The 16,192-nt window shown below is 39.2% G+C and overlaps 2 protein-coding genes and 1 long non-coding RNA gene across 4 annotated transcripts in view; 2 read left to right on the top strand and 1 right to left on the bottom strand.

Annotated features, from left to right (window-relative positions):
• Nucleotides 1-14,580, bottom strand: part of LOC133400273 (uncharacterized) — a 41,510-nt gene extending 26,930 nt beyond the window's left edge. For both annotated transcript variants that reach the window (XR_009768323.1, XR_009768322.1), the window contains exon 1: nt 14,522-14,580. This is a non-coding gene — a long non-coding RNA (uncharacterized LOC133400273). The remainder of the gene's footprint in view (nt 1-14,521) is intronic.
• Nucleotides 26-6,434, top strand: fgf5 (fibroblast growth factor 5). Its single transcript, XM_061672735.1, has 3 exons — nt 26-224; nt 909-1,012; nt 6,066-6,434. Exons 1-3 carry the CDS (start codon nt 26-28, stop codon nt 6,432-6,434), a joined length of 672 nt encoding a protein of 223 aa, XP_061528719.1.
• A 74-nt stretch (nt 14,581-14,654) lies between the features above and the next one.
• Nucleotides 14,655-16,192, top strand: part of cfap299 (cilia and flagella associated protein 299) — a 78,787-nt gene continuing 77,249 nt past the window's right edge. Inside the window, exon 1 of the mRNA XM_061672733.1 lies at nt 14,655-14,784. Coding sequence (XP_061528717.1) covers nt 14,677-14,784 — 108 coding nt within the window. The 5' untranslated portion in view covers nt 14,655-14,676. The remainder of the gene's footprint in view (nt 14,785-16,192) is intronic.

The raw sequence follows: 16,192 nt of genomic DNA, 5'->3' as shown, positions 1-16,192 counted from the left end.
TGGTTCGACTGGCGGGTGGTCGAGCATGAACGTCCCGCTTTACCTGCTCACCGTCGTGCACTTGGTGGCCGCGGCGCGTCGCAACGGTGAGGCGGCGGCGGAGAAGCAGGAGGTCCGCTCGGGGCGCAGGACGTGCCGGCTCTACTGCAGAGTGGGCATCGGCTTCCACCTCCAGCTCCACCCGGACGGCAGAGTCAACGGCAGCCATGAGGCCGACCGGCTGAGTAAGTTGACGTCTTCGTCCCTAACCTCCGTGTGTGTTACGCGCAGCGTGCGTGCACGCGCATCGACTCGCGTGGGTTGCACCCACGTGGTTTTCCGACGTGCAGGCGTGTTTTTGTTTTTGTGCTTGAAACCCTATTTGTGAAGTCTTGAAACTCTACTTTTAAGCCTTAACCCTGCCTTGTAACCTACATTTGAATCATTAACTCTTTTATGAACAGCTAAACCAGGCTTGAAACCCTACTTTCAAAGCCCTTACCCTGTCTTGAAACCTTAAATTGGAACCCGAATAATTTATACCGGTCCAACTTTATTAACTGGACAGGCAATGTTTTAAGTCAAATTTGAGCATTCGTCCCCATCATACAAGTGTAACGAGACGGTAATTTGTGTAATCAAATAGAAACAGCAAGATCATGGCAGAGCCATGTGGTAAGCCAACATATATGATTCATTTCCGAGGGGAAAAAAAATCACGATGGATGAACATTATCAAATTATGTATTTTTTTTTTTTTTTTCAGTTTTCAATTTGAGATTTGCTTACATTTCGCATGACTTCATTATAGTTATGCAAATCCACCAAGTGATGGCTGTACAATATGACATCGTAACAACCCGGAAGTGAGCGAGGGGTTCAAAATAATCACCTGCCAATCAATCAGTTGTTCGTATTTGTGTTTGCAGGTGTTCTGGAGCTGTTTGCCGTGTCCCAGGGCGTGATCGGAATCCGCGGAGTCTACAGTAACAGATTTCTGGCCATGAATAAGAGAGGACGCCTCCATACCACTGTGAGTGCCAACCACCGTGCTATGCTAATATGCTCCATATAGATAGTACAGTGAACCCTGCAATATTCAGGGTTAGGCATTGGTGAATTTGCATTTTTATTTTGGCGCCCATCTTCCGTTCTTCGCTGAAAACACATCAGGACATCAGTTTGTGTCGTTATGTTATTTAGGCTCGTGGGCTAGCGAATACGTTCGCCATCTTGTGGCGTCTGAATCCAATTAGAAACCCATTTTAGGGAGTGTCAGTTGTTTGCAGATTTTCGCTATTCACGGAGGTCTTGGTCCCTATGCTTTGGTATTAACATGTTAAGTAAACATGGTCCAATGCACCGTTGCGGAAGAGCTGCATGAAGTGGCTGGGGAGAGGGAAGTCTGGGCGTCCCTGCTAAAGCTACTGCCCCCGCGACCCGACCTCAGATAAGCGGTAGAAAATGGATGGATGGATGGATGGATGGATGGATGGATGGAACCTTGTTGAAATTCCTAGTTCTGTCTTTAAACCCTAATTTGAAGCCCTAACTCTGGCCTGAAACTTTACTTTGAAACCCTCACCATGGCTTGAAGTTGAAAGCCTAATTGAAAAGTCTAACTCTGGCTTGAAACCCTTTTTGTAATGCTAATCGAGGCTTGAAACCCTAACACTGACTTGAAAGCTTACCCCTTGTTTGAAACCATAACCCAGGGTAGACCTTAATTTTAAACTCTAACCCAATATTAAAACCCTAATTTGATACCTGAATCCGATCTTGAAACCCAAATTTGAAATCTAATCCTTGTTTAAATACCATAACAAAGGTTTAAATTCTAATTTGAAACCTTAACCCTTGTTTCAAACCTTAATATAAAAACCTAAACCTTGTTTGAATCCCTACTCCAGGCGTAAAAGCCTAACTGACTTGAAAGCCTACCCCTTGTTTAAGACCCTAACCCAGGCTTCAAACCCTAATTTGATACCTGAACCCTATCTTGAAACCCAAGTTTGAAAACTGAACCCTGTCTTGAAATCCTTTATTGAAACTCTAACCCTGACTTGAAACGCTACTTCGACGCCCTAACTGGTCTGAAACGCTACTCAAAAACCCTAACCTTGTTTTAAAGTTGAAACCTTAACCCTGGTTTGAAACCAAATCGAAGCGCTAACCCCAACTTCAAATGATAATTGGAAAACTTAACATGAAAACCTAATTTAACACCAAATGCTGAATCATCATGTTGAATTGATCAATGTTTATGGTTCTATCTTTAGCCACAGAGCGAGCGGTCCTCCATTTAGTGCGTATTACCGGGCAAGGCAGATTACGTCCTGTCTGGGATGGTTGATAGCACACAGCTGAAGTGGAAATCAATACGCGGCGAATAAAAGCGATTAGGGGGCCCCCCAGGATCCCTTCCGAGGACCCCGCTTTTGTTCCGACAAATCCTGCCAGCTGGGAGCTAAGCGGCCACTTCAAAGGCGACATGTATTAAAGTCATTTAGTGACAATTCAAAGTCATCAGTTCAGTCAACTAAATGGTGAATTGCAGGACATGTCCATTTGGGCAAATTTCATGGAAGCAAATTCAAACTTTCTTGCTACACCCTTGCTTTATTTTATGCCGTTTTTCAAATTTAAAAAAGACAACATTAATCTTCCAATAGCTTGAGTTTAAAAAAAATAAACAATTTTATGATCGTCTATGACATTTTTTTTCTGACCAAATCTGACTTTAAAGTGGTGATTAAATGGAAATTTTCTCCCCCCAAAATCCTGTCACATTACAATTTATTTCCCTTCAAATACAAGTTATTGTACTCTTATTTTTCTCCAAAAATATCAAGCTTTAATTTTGTAATATTTTGTTATTTTTCTAAAACAAATATAATTTTATTGTGTAAAATTCCCCCCCAAAAATAAATAACCCTCTTGTAATATTAGTCCTAGCCCTAACCCTAACACAACCCTTAAAAATTATTCAACTTTCATAATAGTACCACTTCTTTAATCGATATACGACTTTAATCTTGTGTTTTTCAAATCCTTTGCAATTTACTTAAAATGTTTTGTTATAAATTCAACATAAATATATTTTATAGAAAACAGGAATTTGATCTTCAAATATTATGGACTTTTTAATTATTACAAAATATGACATTGATCTTCAAATATTATGCATCTTTCGACTAAAAAGTTAACTTTAACCTTGAAATATTATGTCTGTTTTTATTTCAAATGTTGCTCTTGTAATAATACATTTTTATATAATTTTATGACTTTTTTCTGAAAAAAAGAAAACACCTGATTAATTTCTTTGTAAAAGTACCACTTCTTTATTAAAATACAATTGTAATCTTACATTTTAGTGTTTTTAATGTTTTAAAATCTATTTTAATTTGTTTACATTTTAAATTCAAGATTATTTTATATCATGAATTTTTTAAATATTAGGCTTTTTTATGAAAGAAAAGTCCAATTTAATCTTTTTTATTTAGAATAATCTTGTTGATTAATAGTCCAACCTTTTCCCTAAAAAACAACTAATATCATCTTCTAACATTGTCTTTTTTTCTGAAAAAAAAATTAAACCTTCACAATATTTTTTACTTTTTTATTAAAATAGGATTTTGTTTGTTTTCATTCATTTAATTTTTTCCAATTTATTTCAAATTTTTCACGAGACTTTGATCTTGGAATATTATGCATTTTTTAAACTAAGAAATCTTGAAATATTAAAGAAATAATAATTACAAATTTAATCATCTAATATTAAAATTTTTAAAACAAAAGCAACACAAAACTTGTAATATTAAAACTTTATCTAAAAAATAAGACTTTAATTTGTAAGAATATTTGTAGTTTTTTAATCAATAAAATTTTGTAAATTTACTTATTTTCTAAGGTTCAATGCAACTAATCTTATGAATATTGTATATTGAATATTGAAAAATACAACTAATACTGTAATGTTCCCATTTAAATTTATGACTTCACTCTACTGCATTTTTTCCCTAAAAATTACACAACCTTAATCTTTTTTTCTCTGAAAAATAACGTTTTCTGTAATTCTAAAAAAATAAAAACATATATTTTTCAAACGTTAACTACAACTTTATTCTTGGACTATTTTTCGATATCAAATAAATAGAACTCAATAGATAGATCTGTTATAATTATTGAGTTCAAAGCTAGTTCTCATGTGACGGCCATGTTTACTCTCAGCCGTCATGGCTTCAGTTTCTGCTACGCTGCACATGAGCGCCAAACGTTTGTTTTGTTTGGGAACGGCGGCACAAAACAGCAAGAACACACACAGTTTGGTTTGGTTCCCACCGGAGCTATTTTTAGCCTCCAAACAAGGAACACGTAGCGAACATTAGCGTGTGGCCAAATGATTCTTACAGTTTGTGTTAGCGGTTAGCACATGTTAGCATCAAATAGGTGCGAGAGTAACTCACCGACATGTCCCAGTGTGCAATTAGCTTCAGTTTACGATCCAAGATAATTAGGCTAATGTGGGCTAATAACGTGGGAAATGTTTGTGAGTGTGTCTGGTAGCTTTCAGACTCTTCCTCGTAAATTTGACGGTCATGACATCGTCTTTCCCTGACTTCATAGCAATTAGCTAAACACTGAGTTTACATGAAGATGAGAACAAAAATTTGGAAAGTCCCATCCATCCATCCACCCATCCACTTTCTGTACCGCTTACCCTCACCAGGGTCGCGAGCGTGCTGGAGCCAATCCCAGCTGACTCTGGACGAGAGGCCGGATACACCCTGAACCGGTCGCCGGCCAATACCGAGGGCACATAGAAACAAACAACCATTCCCACTCACATTCACACCGAAGGGCAGTTTAGACTCTGCAATTCACCTACCATGCATGTTTTTGGAATGTGGGAGGAAGCCGGAGTACCCGGAGTTAACCCACGCAGGCACGGGGAGAACATGCAAACTCCACACAGGTGAGGCCGGATTTGAACCCGGAACCTCGGAACTGTGAAGCAGATGCTAACAGATGTCTTCCAGTCTTCCGTGCCACCAATATGGAAAGTTGCATTTTTTAAAAGAAAAAAATGTTGTAATATTACAACCAAGTAATAGGGAAAAGTCATAATATTACAAAACTTAATTCATGATTTTTCACAGTGAAAAATTAGTTATATTACAAGATTAAAGTTGTATTTCTTTAGAGAAATAAAGTCAGAATATTACACTATTTAAAATGTAATTTTTCACAATGAAAACAATTTATAATATTACACAAAGTTGCATTTCTTTTGGGAAAAAAGTCAGAAAAAAAGGTTGTAAATACTACAAAGTAAAAGTTGACATTGGCGTATTGGTTAGTTTACATTGGCGTATTGTTTAATTTGAGTGTATATATATATATATATATATATATATATATATATTCTATATTTAATTATTTTTTTTGGGGGGGGGGGGAGTCAGACCATTACAAGATTAGTCGTATTTTCTGACAAAAAACTCCTTGTATCACAAGACGAAAGTCTATTTTAAAAAAAAAACGTTATAAATATTTCAATGTCGAAAATACAAATAAAAGTTGTATATTTGTAGAAAGTCCTAGTATTACTTGTCATTTATTAATCACATTTTATGACTAATAAAACATTATTATTTTTTTTTTTTAAAGTCTGAATTTTACATGATTAGAGTCATTTTTGTCTTACAAGGTGGGTTTTATTTGAAAGAAAAAAGTTAGAATATTATACAACTAAAGGAACTTTTTTTCTTTTTAGAAAAATATTACTTGTTAAATGTAATTGTTTAAACCCCACTTACATTACAAGGAAAAATCTTTTTTCTTCCCCCCAAATGTTTTTCTTGAAAACTATGACTAATCCTCTAATATTACAACTTTTTAAAAAATATATAATTTTATTTTCCCTTAAGAATTCAACTTTAATCTTGTAATACTGAAGACTTTTTTCTTGAATAAGTGGAACTGATCTTTTTCTATGATATTTTTTTCCTCTTATAAAAAATATGACTTTTATCTTGTCATAGTAATACCAGTAAATTTGACACTTATTTTGTTTTCCTCCATAGGAGTCATTTACGGATGACTGCAAGTTCCGCGAGCGTTTCCAGGAGAACAGTTACAATACGTACGCCTCCGTGGTCCATTGGAACCGCCGGACTGGTCGCCAGTGGTTCGTGGCCCTCAACAAACGAGGCAAAGCAAAGATGGGCTCCAGCCCGCGAGTCAAAGCCCAGCACATCTCCACGCACTTCCTGCCCAGAGTCGGCTTCGGCACAGACGGGGGCAGCGAGCGTGGGTTCGCTGTCACGGACGGGAAAGGCGACGAGCGGCGGGAAACGCCACCCAAGCCGCCTCCCTCTCCAGAGAAACCAAAGGTCCGGGACGGGACGCGGCCCAGACAGGTCAAGTACTGGCCCAAGTATCGCTTTGGATAGAACACGCAGCTTCAGAAAAACTTCCGAGCATTCCCGACATGATTAACCTTCGACTAAAGACTCAAAGGTTTCGGAAAAAGTTATTTTGGGTTGACCATTTCTGATGACACTAGCTCTTAACGTTGAGTGTTCTGCTACATTTTTTATCTCTGATTGTAAAAATTAGGGATGAGCGAGGACCGGAACAATCATACCAGGTACCAGGTATCGGTATCAGGCCGATAATGGTATTATTTCAAGGAATTGGGTACTCGTGAAAGTTTCCCACATCATCCAGCGTTACTTAAGGCAAAAACAAATCTGACATCGAGTAAGTCCTCCTGGCCAGTACTCAGTGCTACACTGCGGCGGCTTGACACATCTGCAAATCGTTATTTGCATTAGAAAGAAAGAAAGAAAGAAAGAGAAAGAAAGAAAGCTCTTGTACACAATTATATATTATGGTGTTAATTGAAATTTTAGTTATCAAAAGTACTAGTGGTATCGGTACTCTGTATCGTTATTGGTGAGTAGTCAAGAGTGAATACTTGTACTGGTATCGGTCTGAAAAAAGTAGTACATTTTTTCTTGAAGACTTTATTCTTGTAATACTACAATGTTTTTTTTCCTTGAATATGTGACTACTCCTGTAATCTGACTTTTTTCTCAGAAAAAAATACAATTTTAATCTTGTAATTTGATTGTTTTGTAATATTAGAAAATAAATTCTCAAAAATACAACTTTAGTCTTATCCCCAAAAATGCATCGAGTAATTTGAATATTTCCTTAAAATAAAAAACACATCTAAAAACAAATCTTGGATTCTAATGCCTTTTTTAAAATAATATATAATTTTTTTTTTACTGGCAAAATATGGCTTTGGTCTTCTAATATTACATCTCAATTTCTCACAGATAATACAACTTTAAACTTGTAATATCACGACTTCAAACATTCCCAACATCCATGACCTTCGACTAACGAGTAAACGTTTCAGAAAAAGTTGCTTTGGATTTATGATTTACAATGTCTAAATGCTGGCTACCATATGTCCTTTGAGAATTTTGCTGCATTTCAGGAAACTGCCAAGTTGGAAAAGTTCTGATCGCTGATTGGAAAAGCAGACAATTATTACTAATGAACCAATAACTTATAAACTAATCGCTTATTACAACTTTTTTTCAGAACAAAACAAAATGTATCTGACTTTAATCTTAAAACGTTAGGTCCTTTTCTAAAAACAATTACCACTTTCTCGTTAGAAAAAAAAAACTAGCATTATTACTACTTTTTCCTGATAAAATAAAAATTGAATCTTGTAGTATAACACCTTTCCCTGAAGTTTGCATGTTCGCCCCGTGCCTGTGTGGGTTTTTTTCCCGGGTACTCGGATTTCCTCCCACATTCCAAAAACATGCATGGTAGGTTAATTGAAGACTCTAAATTACCCACAGGTGTGAACATGAGTGGGAATGAATGGTTGTTTGTTTATATGCGCCCTGCGATTGGCTGACGACCAGTTCAGGGTGTACACCGCCTCTCCCTCAGGGTCAGCTGGGATGGGCACCAGCATGCCCGCGACCCAAGTGAGGATACGGTACAGAAAATGGATTGATTTTAATCTAATAAGAATACGGATCGAAAAAACAACTATTTTAATCTTGTAATTTCCATTTATTTTATAAAAAAGTTCATTTTAATCCTGTAATATCATAAGAGTAAAGCTGTATTTGTCCAAGACAAAATAATATGACAAGATTCAACCAAATTAACTTAACTTAAGGCGTTTATCGTTTAATTCCGATTTCTCGGCATTTGGGAAAGATCAGAGGACAATTGCGTCGAAACGTAGCTCTGAGTGCAAGCAGGTCGGGTTGAAAAAGTGTTACACTGATTCCACAATAAGATACAGTGTTATTTGTGTGTATCATCTACGAATGTTTTATGTTAGTATTTCCATTGCTAAACTGAGTGTAAAAATGTAAAAAGTGTGCAATCATTTTCAAAATATTGTATACTGTCTTTACGGCTCCATGACATCACCCACCTCCACAAAACAGCTGCAGGGGGCTCAAGAAGAATACCGTCCATCAAAACTATCATTTTAACCAGCGGCTGTCCCCCGCCAATGATCCTGAGTCACGACCTTGCCGAATTCCACGCAGAAGGCGCAACGCCAGGATAAAGAGGCCAATGAGGTATCGAGCTGTCGCTGGATCGGGTGGCAAACAGCCGGGAAAGACTCCCGGGGTGGGAAAAGCGGAACAATCAAGAAAAGTAAGTCGGAATCTCACGAAAGAAGTCGGATTTTGCCCGAGGGGAAAAAAAATGATTTTACAGGACTAAGCTTTCGTGTTATTTGGGATTACTAGAGTAAAAAAGTGATTTTTGCAAGGGGAAAGGGTGTAATACGACAAAACTGAAGTTGTATTTTTTTCAGCAAACAATTTGAATATTACTAAATTAAAATCTTCATCTTTTTAACCATAATATTACAGGAAGCATTAAAGTCGTATTTTTGCGGTGGGATGTGGTCGTTGAAATACTACGAGATTATAGTCATTTTTTTGAGAAAAAGTCATAGTACTAGATTTTCATTTTATTGTTATTATTTTAAATCATAATGCCACCAGATTGAAGTTAGATTTTTGCTGTGGCAAAAGTTTTAATACTACAAGATTCAAGTATGATTTTAGCAGATGGAAACGTAATACTACAAAATTGTCTTTTTTTCCCAGGAAAATGTAGTACTATCGACGAGATCAAAAACCTTTTTTTAAGTAGTTATTGAGGATGAAAGTAGTGTATTTGCGGCGACTTGTCCCATTAGGGGTCGGCACAGCGTGTCATCCTTTTCCATGTCTCTCTCTAACTTTGCCTCCAAAACCTCTCACCTTGGCCGTCCCTCTGATGAGCTCATTTCTAATTTGATCCAACCTGGTCACTCCGAGAGCGAACCTCAGCATCTTCATCTCCGCCACCTCCAGCTCGGCTTCCTGTTGTCTCTTCAGTGCCACTGTCTCTAATCCGTACATCATGGCTGGCCTCACCACTGTCTGATGAACTTTGCCCTTCATCCTAGCAGAGACTCTTCTGTCACATAACACACCTGACACCTTCCTCCACCCGTTCCAACCTGCTTGAACCCGTTTCTTCACTTCCTGACCACACTCACCATTGCTCTGGACGGTTGACCCCAAGTATTTAAAGTCCTCCACTCTTGCTATCTCTTCTCCCCGTAGCCTCACTCTTGCCCCTCCACCCCTCTCATTCATGCACATATATTCTGTCTTATTTAGGCTAATCTTCATTCCTCTGCTTTCCAGTGCATGCCTCCACCTTCCTAACTGTTCCTCCACCTGCTCCCTACTTCCACTGTAGATCACAATGTCATCTGCAAACATCATGGTCCACGGGGATTCCAGTCTAACCTCATCTGTCAGCCTATCCATCACCACTGCAAACAGGAAGGGGCTCAGGACTGATCCGCGAAGCAGTCCCACCTCCACTTTAAATTCGTCTGTCACACCGACAGCACACCTCTCCACTGTTCAGCTGCCCTCGTACATGTCCTGTATTATTCTAACATACTTCTCTGCCACTCCAGACCTCCGCATGCAGTACCACAGTTCCTCTCTAGGTACTCTGTCATAGGCTTTCTCTAAATCTACAAAGACACAAAGTAGCTCCTTCTGACCTTCTTCTGCACTTTTCCATCAACATCCTCAAGGCAAATAATGCATCTGTGGTACTCTTTCTAGGCATAAAACCATACTGTTGCTCACAAATACTCACTTCTGTCCTGAGTGTAGCCTCCACTACTCTTTCCCATAACTTCCTTGTGTGGCTCATCAACTTTATTCCTCTATAGTTCCCACAGTTGTGCACATCACCCTTGTTCTTAAAAATGGGCACCAGCACACCTTTCCTCCATTCCTCAGGCGTCTTCTCACCCACTAGAATTCTGTTCAACAAGCTGATCAAAAACTCCAAAGCCACCTCTCCTAGATGCTTCCATACCTCCACAGGAATGCCATCAGAACCAACTGCCTTTCCATTTTTCATCCTCTTTAATGCCTTTCTAACTTCCCCCTTACTAATCATTGCCACTTCCTCTTCCACCACACTACTCGAAGTATTCTTTCAAGCTATCTAGCACACTGCTGGCACCAGTCAACACATTTCCATCTCTATCCTTAATCACCCTAACCTGCTGCACATCCTTCCCATCTCTATCCCTCTGTCTGTACTGTGAGGTTCCACCACCAAGTCTGCTTCTCTCCTTTCCTGCCACCAAGTACTCTCCCCTGCCTGTCTCTCTGATGACCTTGGCTGTAGTGGTCCAGTCTTCTGGAAGCTCCTCCTGTCCACCGAGAGCCTGTCTCACCTCTTCCCGAAAAGCAGAGGAACACTCTTCCTTTCTCAGCTTCCACCACATGGTTCTCTGCTTTGCCTTTGTCTTCTTAATTTTCCTCCCCACCACCAGTGTCATCTTACATAACACCGTCTACCCACCATGCTGTCGAGCCACACTCTCCCCTACCACAACTTTACAGTCAGTAACCTCCTTCAGATTACATCGTCTGCACAAGATGTAATCCACCTTCATGCTTCTACCTCCGCTTTTGTAGGTCACCCTATGTTCCTGCCTCTTCTGGAAAAAAGTGTTCACTATAGCCATTTGCATCCTTTTTGCCAAGTCTACAACCATCTGTCCCTCCAAGTTCCTTTCCTGGATGCCATACTTACCCATCCCTTCTTCATCACCCCCGTTTCCTTCACCAACATGTCCATTACAGTCTGCACAACCACTACTCTCTCTCTCTCTCTCTCTCTCTCGCTCTCTCTCTCTCTCTCTCTCTCTGTGTGTGTGTGTGGGATGCTCAGAACTACTTCGTCTAACTCCTTCAAAAATTTCTCTTTCACCTCTAGGTCACACCCTACCTGTGGGGCATATCCACTAATCACATTATACACAACACCCTCAATTTAAAGTTTCAGCCTCATCACTCGATCTGATACTCTTTTCACCTCCAATACATTCTTAACTCTTCTTTTAAAATAACCCCGACTCCATTTCTCTTCCCATTTACACCATATTAAAATAATTTAAACCCTGCCCCTAAACTTCTCGCCTTACTGCCTTTCCACCTGGTCTCCTGGACACACAATATATCAACCTTTCTCCTAATCATCATGTCAACCAACTACTGAGCTTTTCCTGTCATAGTCCCAACATTCAAAGTCCCCACATTCAATTCTAGGCTCTGTGCTCCCTCTTCACTTTCTGCCTAAGAACCCGCTTTCCAGCTTACCTTCGTCATCGACCCACAGTAGCTGAATTTCTACAGGCGCCGGTTAATGGTGCCGGGGGCGGACGTTGTTAACCCGGGCCACGACCGATCAGGTATGGAATTCTTTAGATGAACGCTCATATTTGTTTGGCAAAGTTTTAAGCCGGATGCCCTTCCTGATGCAACCCTCTGCATTCATCCAGGCTTGGGATCGATCTACAGTTTGCACTGGCTTGTGCCCCCCATAGGGCTGCATTATGTATTTGCGGAGTAATACTACACAATATAAGTTGTATTTATTTCAGGAAAAAAAGTTGTAATATCACTAAACATATTTATTATTTTTTTAGAAAACTATTGCAAGGTTAATTTTTTCTAGAATTTATTTTGTAATATCACAAGATTAAAGTAAATACAATTTTATAATCACAATCAATTTTGAATTAACGTTTTTTATTTGATTCTCTGCAGCACTTTAAGATATGTGTATGTAAAGTGCAATACAATTAAAATGTATTATTATTATCATTACTTTTTTTAGGGGGGGGGGAAAGAGTAATATGACATGATTAAAGTACTGTTTTATTGAAAAAACTGTCAGAATAGATTAAAGTCATATTTTTAAAGGGGAAAAGTTGTTAACTTAGGAGAAAAAAATATCTTTTTTCAGGAAAAAAGTTCATTTTACTCAATTAAAATCTGTCTCTTTTTAAAAAGTCATCATAATACAAGATTAAAGTTGTGAATTTTTTGATAATGAATTTTTATTATTAATTTTTAATATTCTATTCAGTTCTGAGGACCCGGGTTCAAATCCGGCCTCGCCTGTGTGGAGTTTGTATGTTCTCAACGTGCCTGGGTGGGTTTTCTCCGGGCACTCCGGTTTCCTCCCACATTCCAAAACATGCATGGTAGGTTAACTGAAGAGACTAAATTGCCCGTAGGTGTGCATGTGAGTGCGAATGGTTGTTTATTTTATATGTGCCCTGCGATTGGCTGGCGACCAGTTCAAGGTGTACCCCGCCTCTCGCCCAGAGTCAGCTGGGATAGTCTCCAGCACGCCCGCGACCCTACTGAGGATAAGCGGTATACAAAATGGATTGATGGATGGATATTACAGCATAAGTTGTATTTTCTCAGTTGTATTACACAATATATTTTCAATAAAAAATAATAATGTAACAATGTTGTATTATTTTCAAGAAAAAAAAGTCTAATAGTAATATTTTCTTGGAAAGAATTATGTGAAAAATATGACCAAAATCATTATCTTGACTTTCCCTCTCAAAACATACTTTTCTTAAAAAAAAATACAACTTTATGTGTATATAAATATTGTAATATTACTACTTTTTTCTCGTAGTATAATTGTATTCTGTCTTTCTCATGGCCTAATACTCCTTTATACAAAACCTGTAAAAATGTCTGACTTTGAAAGGTTGTTTCCTTTTTAGATCTTCTATATTTCAAAGTGTAAATCTGACTGTCTGCCATGATGTTAACACATTATGATTGCACGTGAGATTTCTTTGTACTGCAATTTTATAACAAAAGCTTGCAATGTATGCATGAAGGAGAGTTTATATGACATTTATTTTACAAATAAAGACTTTAAAATGATGCTGTCTTTGATCAAAAGAAATCTAAGACATCTTTGGTTTGCCATGCATAGTGGCCAAGACTTCTGCGATAAAATCAACCCCAAAAAATTTTCCATCCGCTAAAATCATACTTTAATCTTGTAGTATTAAATGAGCATCAATATGCAAATGCTTCCCACAGAACAATCAACAGCTGGCCCAAATTAAGTGTGATGTATAATAGAATGTGATGACTTGGTATCCAGAAATGTAGATTTCTGTTACAGGATGGTGTGTAATGTACCACGAACCTACAGTGCAGCCATGCACTCGCCAAAGTTGAACATTTGGGCTCAGGCTATGGAGGAGGAAATGGATTCCCTTCAGGAAAATAACACATTCACATTGACCACACTGCCAGAGGGTAAACATGGGGGGTGCAGGTGGGTTTACACAATCAAAGAGAAACCAGATGAGACTGAAACATAGAAGGCTCGATGTGTGGCAAAAGGATACAATCGGGTGGAAGGAATAGATTGCAAGGAGACATTTTCTCCAACTGTAAACATGACATCTGTACGTACTTTGATGATCAGGTGGGTGTTAAAACAACAATAAACCCTATTTGCATGCTCTTATTGATTGAGAGATGTATATAGAGCAACCCAAAGGATTTGAAACCAAATGCGACGAAGGTGGGAGAATAGTTTGGAAACTGAACAAGTCATTATATGGATTGAAACAATCCGGAAGAAATTGGAATAGGATGATAGAATAGGATAAGAAGGTTGTTCTTGAGTATTGTTCAACCACAGACATGGTGGCAGATGTTCTCACAAAGCCTATTACAAAAATGCAAGATTGAAACAGTTATTTGTTTGGAATGTGAAGTATTAGCATCTCCACTGGTACAGTACAGTGTAAGAACAAGTGGGGGGTGTTAGGATTCTTGGACGCTCTTACACTGAAAGGGTCTGATTGAATTCATATTCAGTGTGCGAGTGCGTCAACGACTTGTTTTCTTCAAAGCGAAGCTGTTTTAAATGCACTGCAGCTTTGCTTTTCGCCAGGAGAGGTCGCTGTAACTGAAGTTTCAAGAAATGAACCCATTTTCGAAACAATTGGTTGAAGTTATTTCCAGAAGCTTCATTTGCCCATCATTATACATCAAGATAAATTGAATACGTCTAGGAATCCACATTATATGAAAAGGAAATGTTTAATTCAACTTACCAAGCATATTATTTCAAGGGAGCGTTTTTCAAAGCGCCCATCCATGACGGGGCCTCCTGATTTGTCCAGCTGAGTGCAACTTCCGCTTCATTTCAAAGTGTCGCAAAAAAAGAAGTCCCGTGGTTGCCACGGCAACCTCACAACACACCGGCAAAATGGAGTCTCGCCAAACGAATCATTTACGAGACCCGGTGAGCTGCTTTAAGGACTACGAGGATTATTTGGACTCCAAAGTCACGCCGATGGATTTGTTTTTCCTCAAAGTGAGAGACGTTGTCTTCGTCGTGTTAAAGTAGCCACGTGTGCACCTGTTTAATGTCGGTTTGCTTCGCCAAAACTAGACCGAGGGATAAAGATCAATTTTCACACACCGAATGTTCATTCGATTGAAACGAATGGGGCAACTATAAATACGCTTTTCAAGTCAGGCATCAATTGTAAAAGTAACTGTGAGCTACTTATTTGTCTTTCAATTAACTTATATTTGTCTTTCAATTAACTTTTACAGAGTATGATAGAATGGTTTTATTGTTACACGGCAAGTCTCTTAAACGTTACAAATTTGGACGCAAACGTAAAATCGCCGAAATTCTTCAAGGAATCTGGCTGCGAGCCTGTTTTGTTGATGTAGTTATTGAAGTCGCACGCTAGAGGGAAGCAACGCGCAAGTGACACCCAAAAGAGCAAAAGAACGGTATTGAATGGTTCCTCTGTTGGACATTGAGCCCCAATTCCACTAGATGGCACACTCGTGGATGATATAGTGGTACACTTTGTTTTAACACCTGTGTCCACACAGGGCACCGACGGGCAATAGCCGACCTGCTAATCAGCTGTCGTCAATCACTGTTTAACTGGCTCGGGTCGGGCCGGGTCACCACCGCCACGACGAATGCCCGAGACTCTGATAAGTCGCCCCGCTGCCCAGACCTGTTTTTCCTGGCCGCTGCTGTTTGGGGCTTTTCAGATGGTGGGAGAGGTCACGTTACAAAGTCATCACCTCGGCCGCCAGGGTGGATGTTGCGGGTATGCATCCAGCATAAAGAGAAGGCGCTTCGGTGCCAATTTTGGGACTGGGGGATCGTTTCTGCCGAGCTGCATCAAAAGAGCGGTGGGAGGGTGGGCGGCGGGGTCTGGAGTTTCCGGACATGAGGCGGCGAGCTGACAGGCTGCAGTGGACGAACTGACAGCTCGGTTTGCACTTTGGACGCCGACGTCAATGACGCTTCGGCTCCAAGAACACCTGCACGAAAAGGCTAACAAAGCGCTCCGTTCAAGATTTGAAAGTACACTTTGTGCAAAATATCGCGCTATTAGTGCTTGTATTCTGAAGAAAAAAAACCAACTTTTTTTGTAAACATCCATAAATGTATCTGAAAATGTCTGAATGTTTTCTAATATAGGTTCAAATGTGACAATGGTCAACTCACCCGGACTGAAACGGTGCTTTAGGAACCAGAACAATCTAGCGAACAACGTGAGCTCTAAAGTACGAAAACGAGCGCTACTAAGCGTTGTTCTCTGGGGAAAAAAGATGTATTCACATTTTTTTTAATCAAACTTTGTTTTTGTAAATCTCAATCCTGATTTAGCAACGCGAGTTTGTCCTTGCTAAAACGCACACCCGTAGCTCAGTAACGCGCTGAAAACTGCCAAATGTTTTCCACTGAT

This window comes from Phycodurus eques, chromosome 3, assembly GCF_024500275.1.
Source record: "Phycodurus eques isolate BA_2022a chromosome 3, UOR_Pequ_1.1, whole genome shotgun sequence".
Classification (NCBI taxonomy): Eukaryota; Metazoa; Chordata; class Actinopteri; order Syngnathiformes; family Syngnathidae; genus Phycodurus; species Phycodurus eques.
The sequence above is the reverse complement of the archived record's forward strand: the minus strand, read 5'-3'. Positions and strand labels throughout refer to the sequence as shown.

Coding starts and splice junctions, on each gene's coding strand:
- fgf5 (XM_061672735.1), top strand. CDS start 26: ATGAACGTCCCGCTTTACCTGCTCACCGTCGTGCACTTGGTGGCCGCG. Junction 225..908: donor CCATGAGGCCGACCGGCTGA/GTAAGTTGACGT, acceptor TTGTGTTTGCAG/GTGTTCTGGAGCTGTTTGCC. Junction 1,013..6,065: donor GAGGACGCCTCCATACCACT/GTGAGTGCCAAC, acceptor TTTCCTCCATAG/GAGTCATTTACGGATGACTG.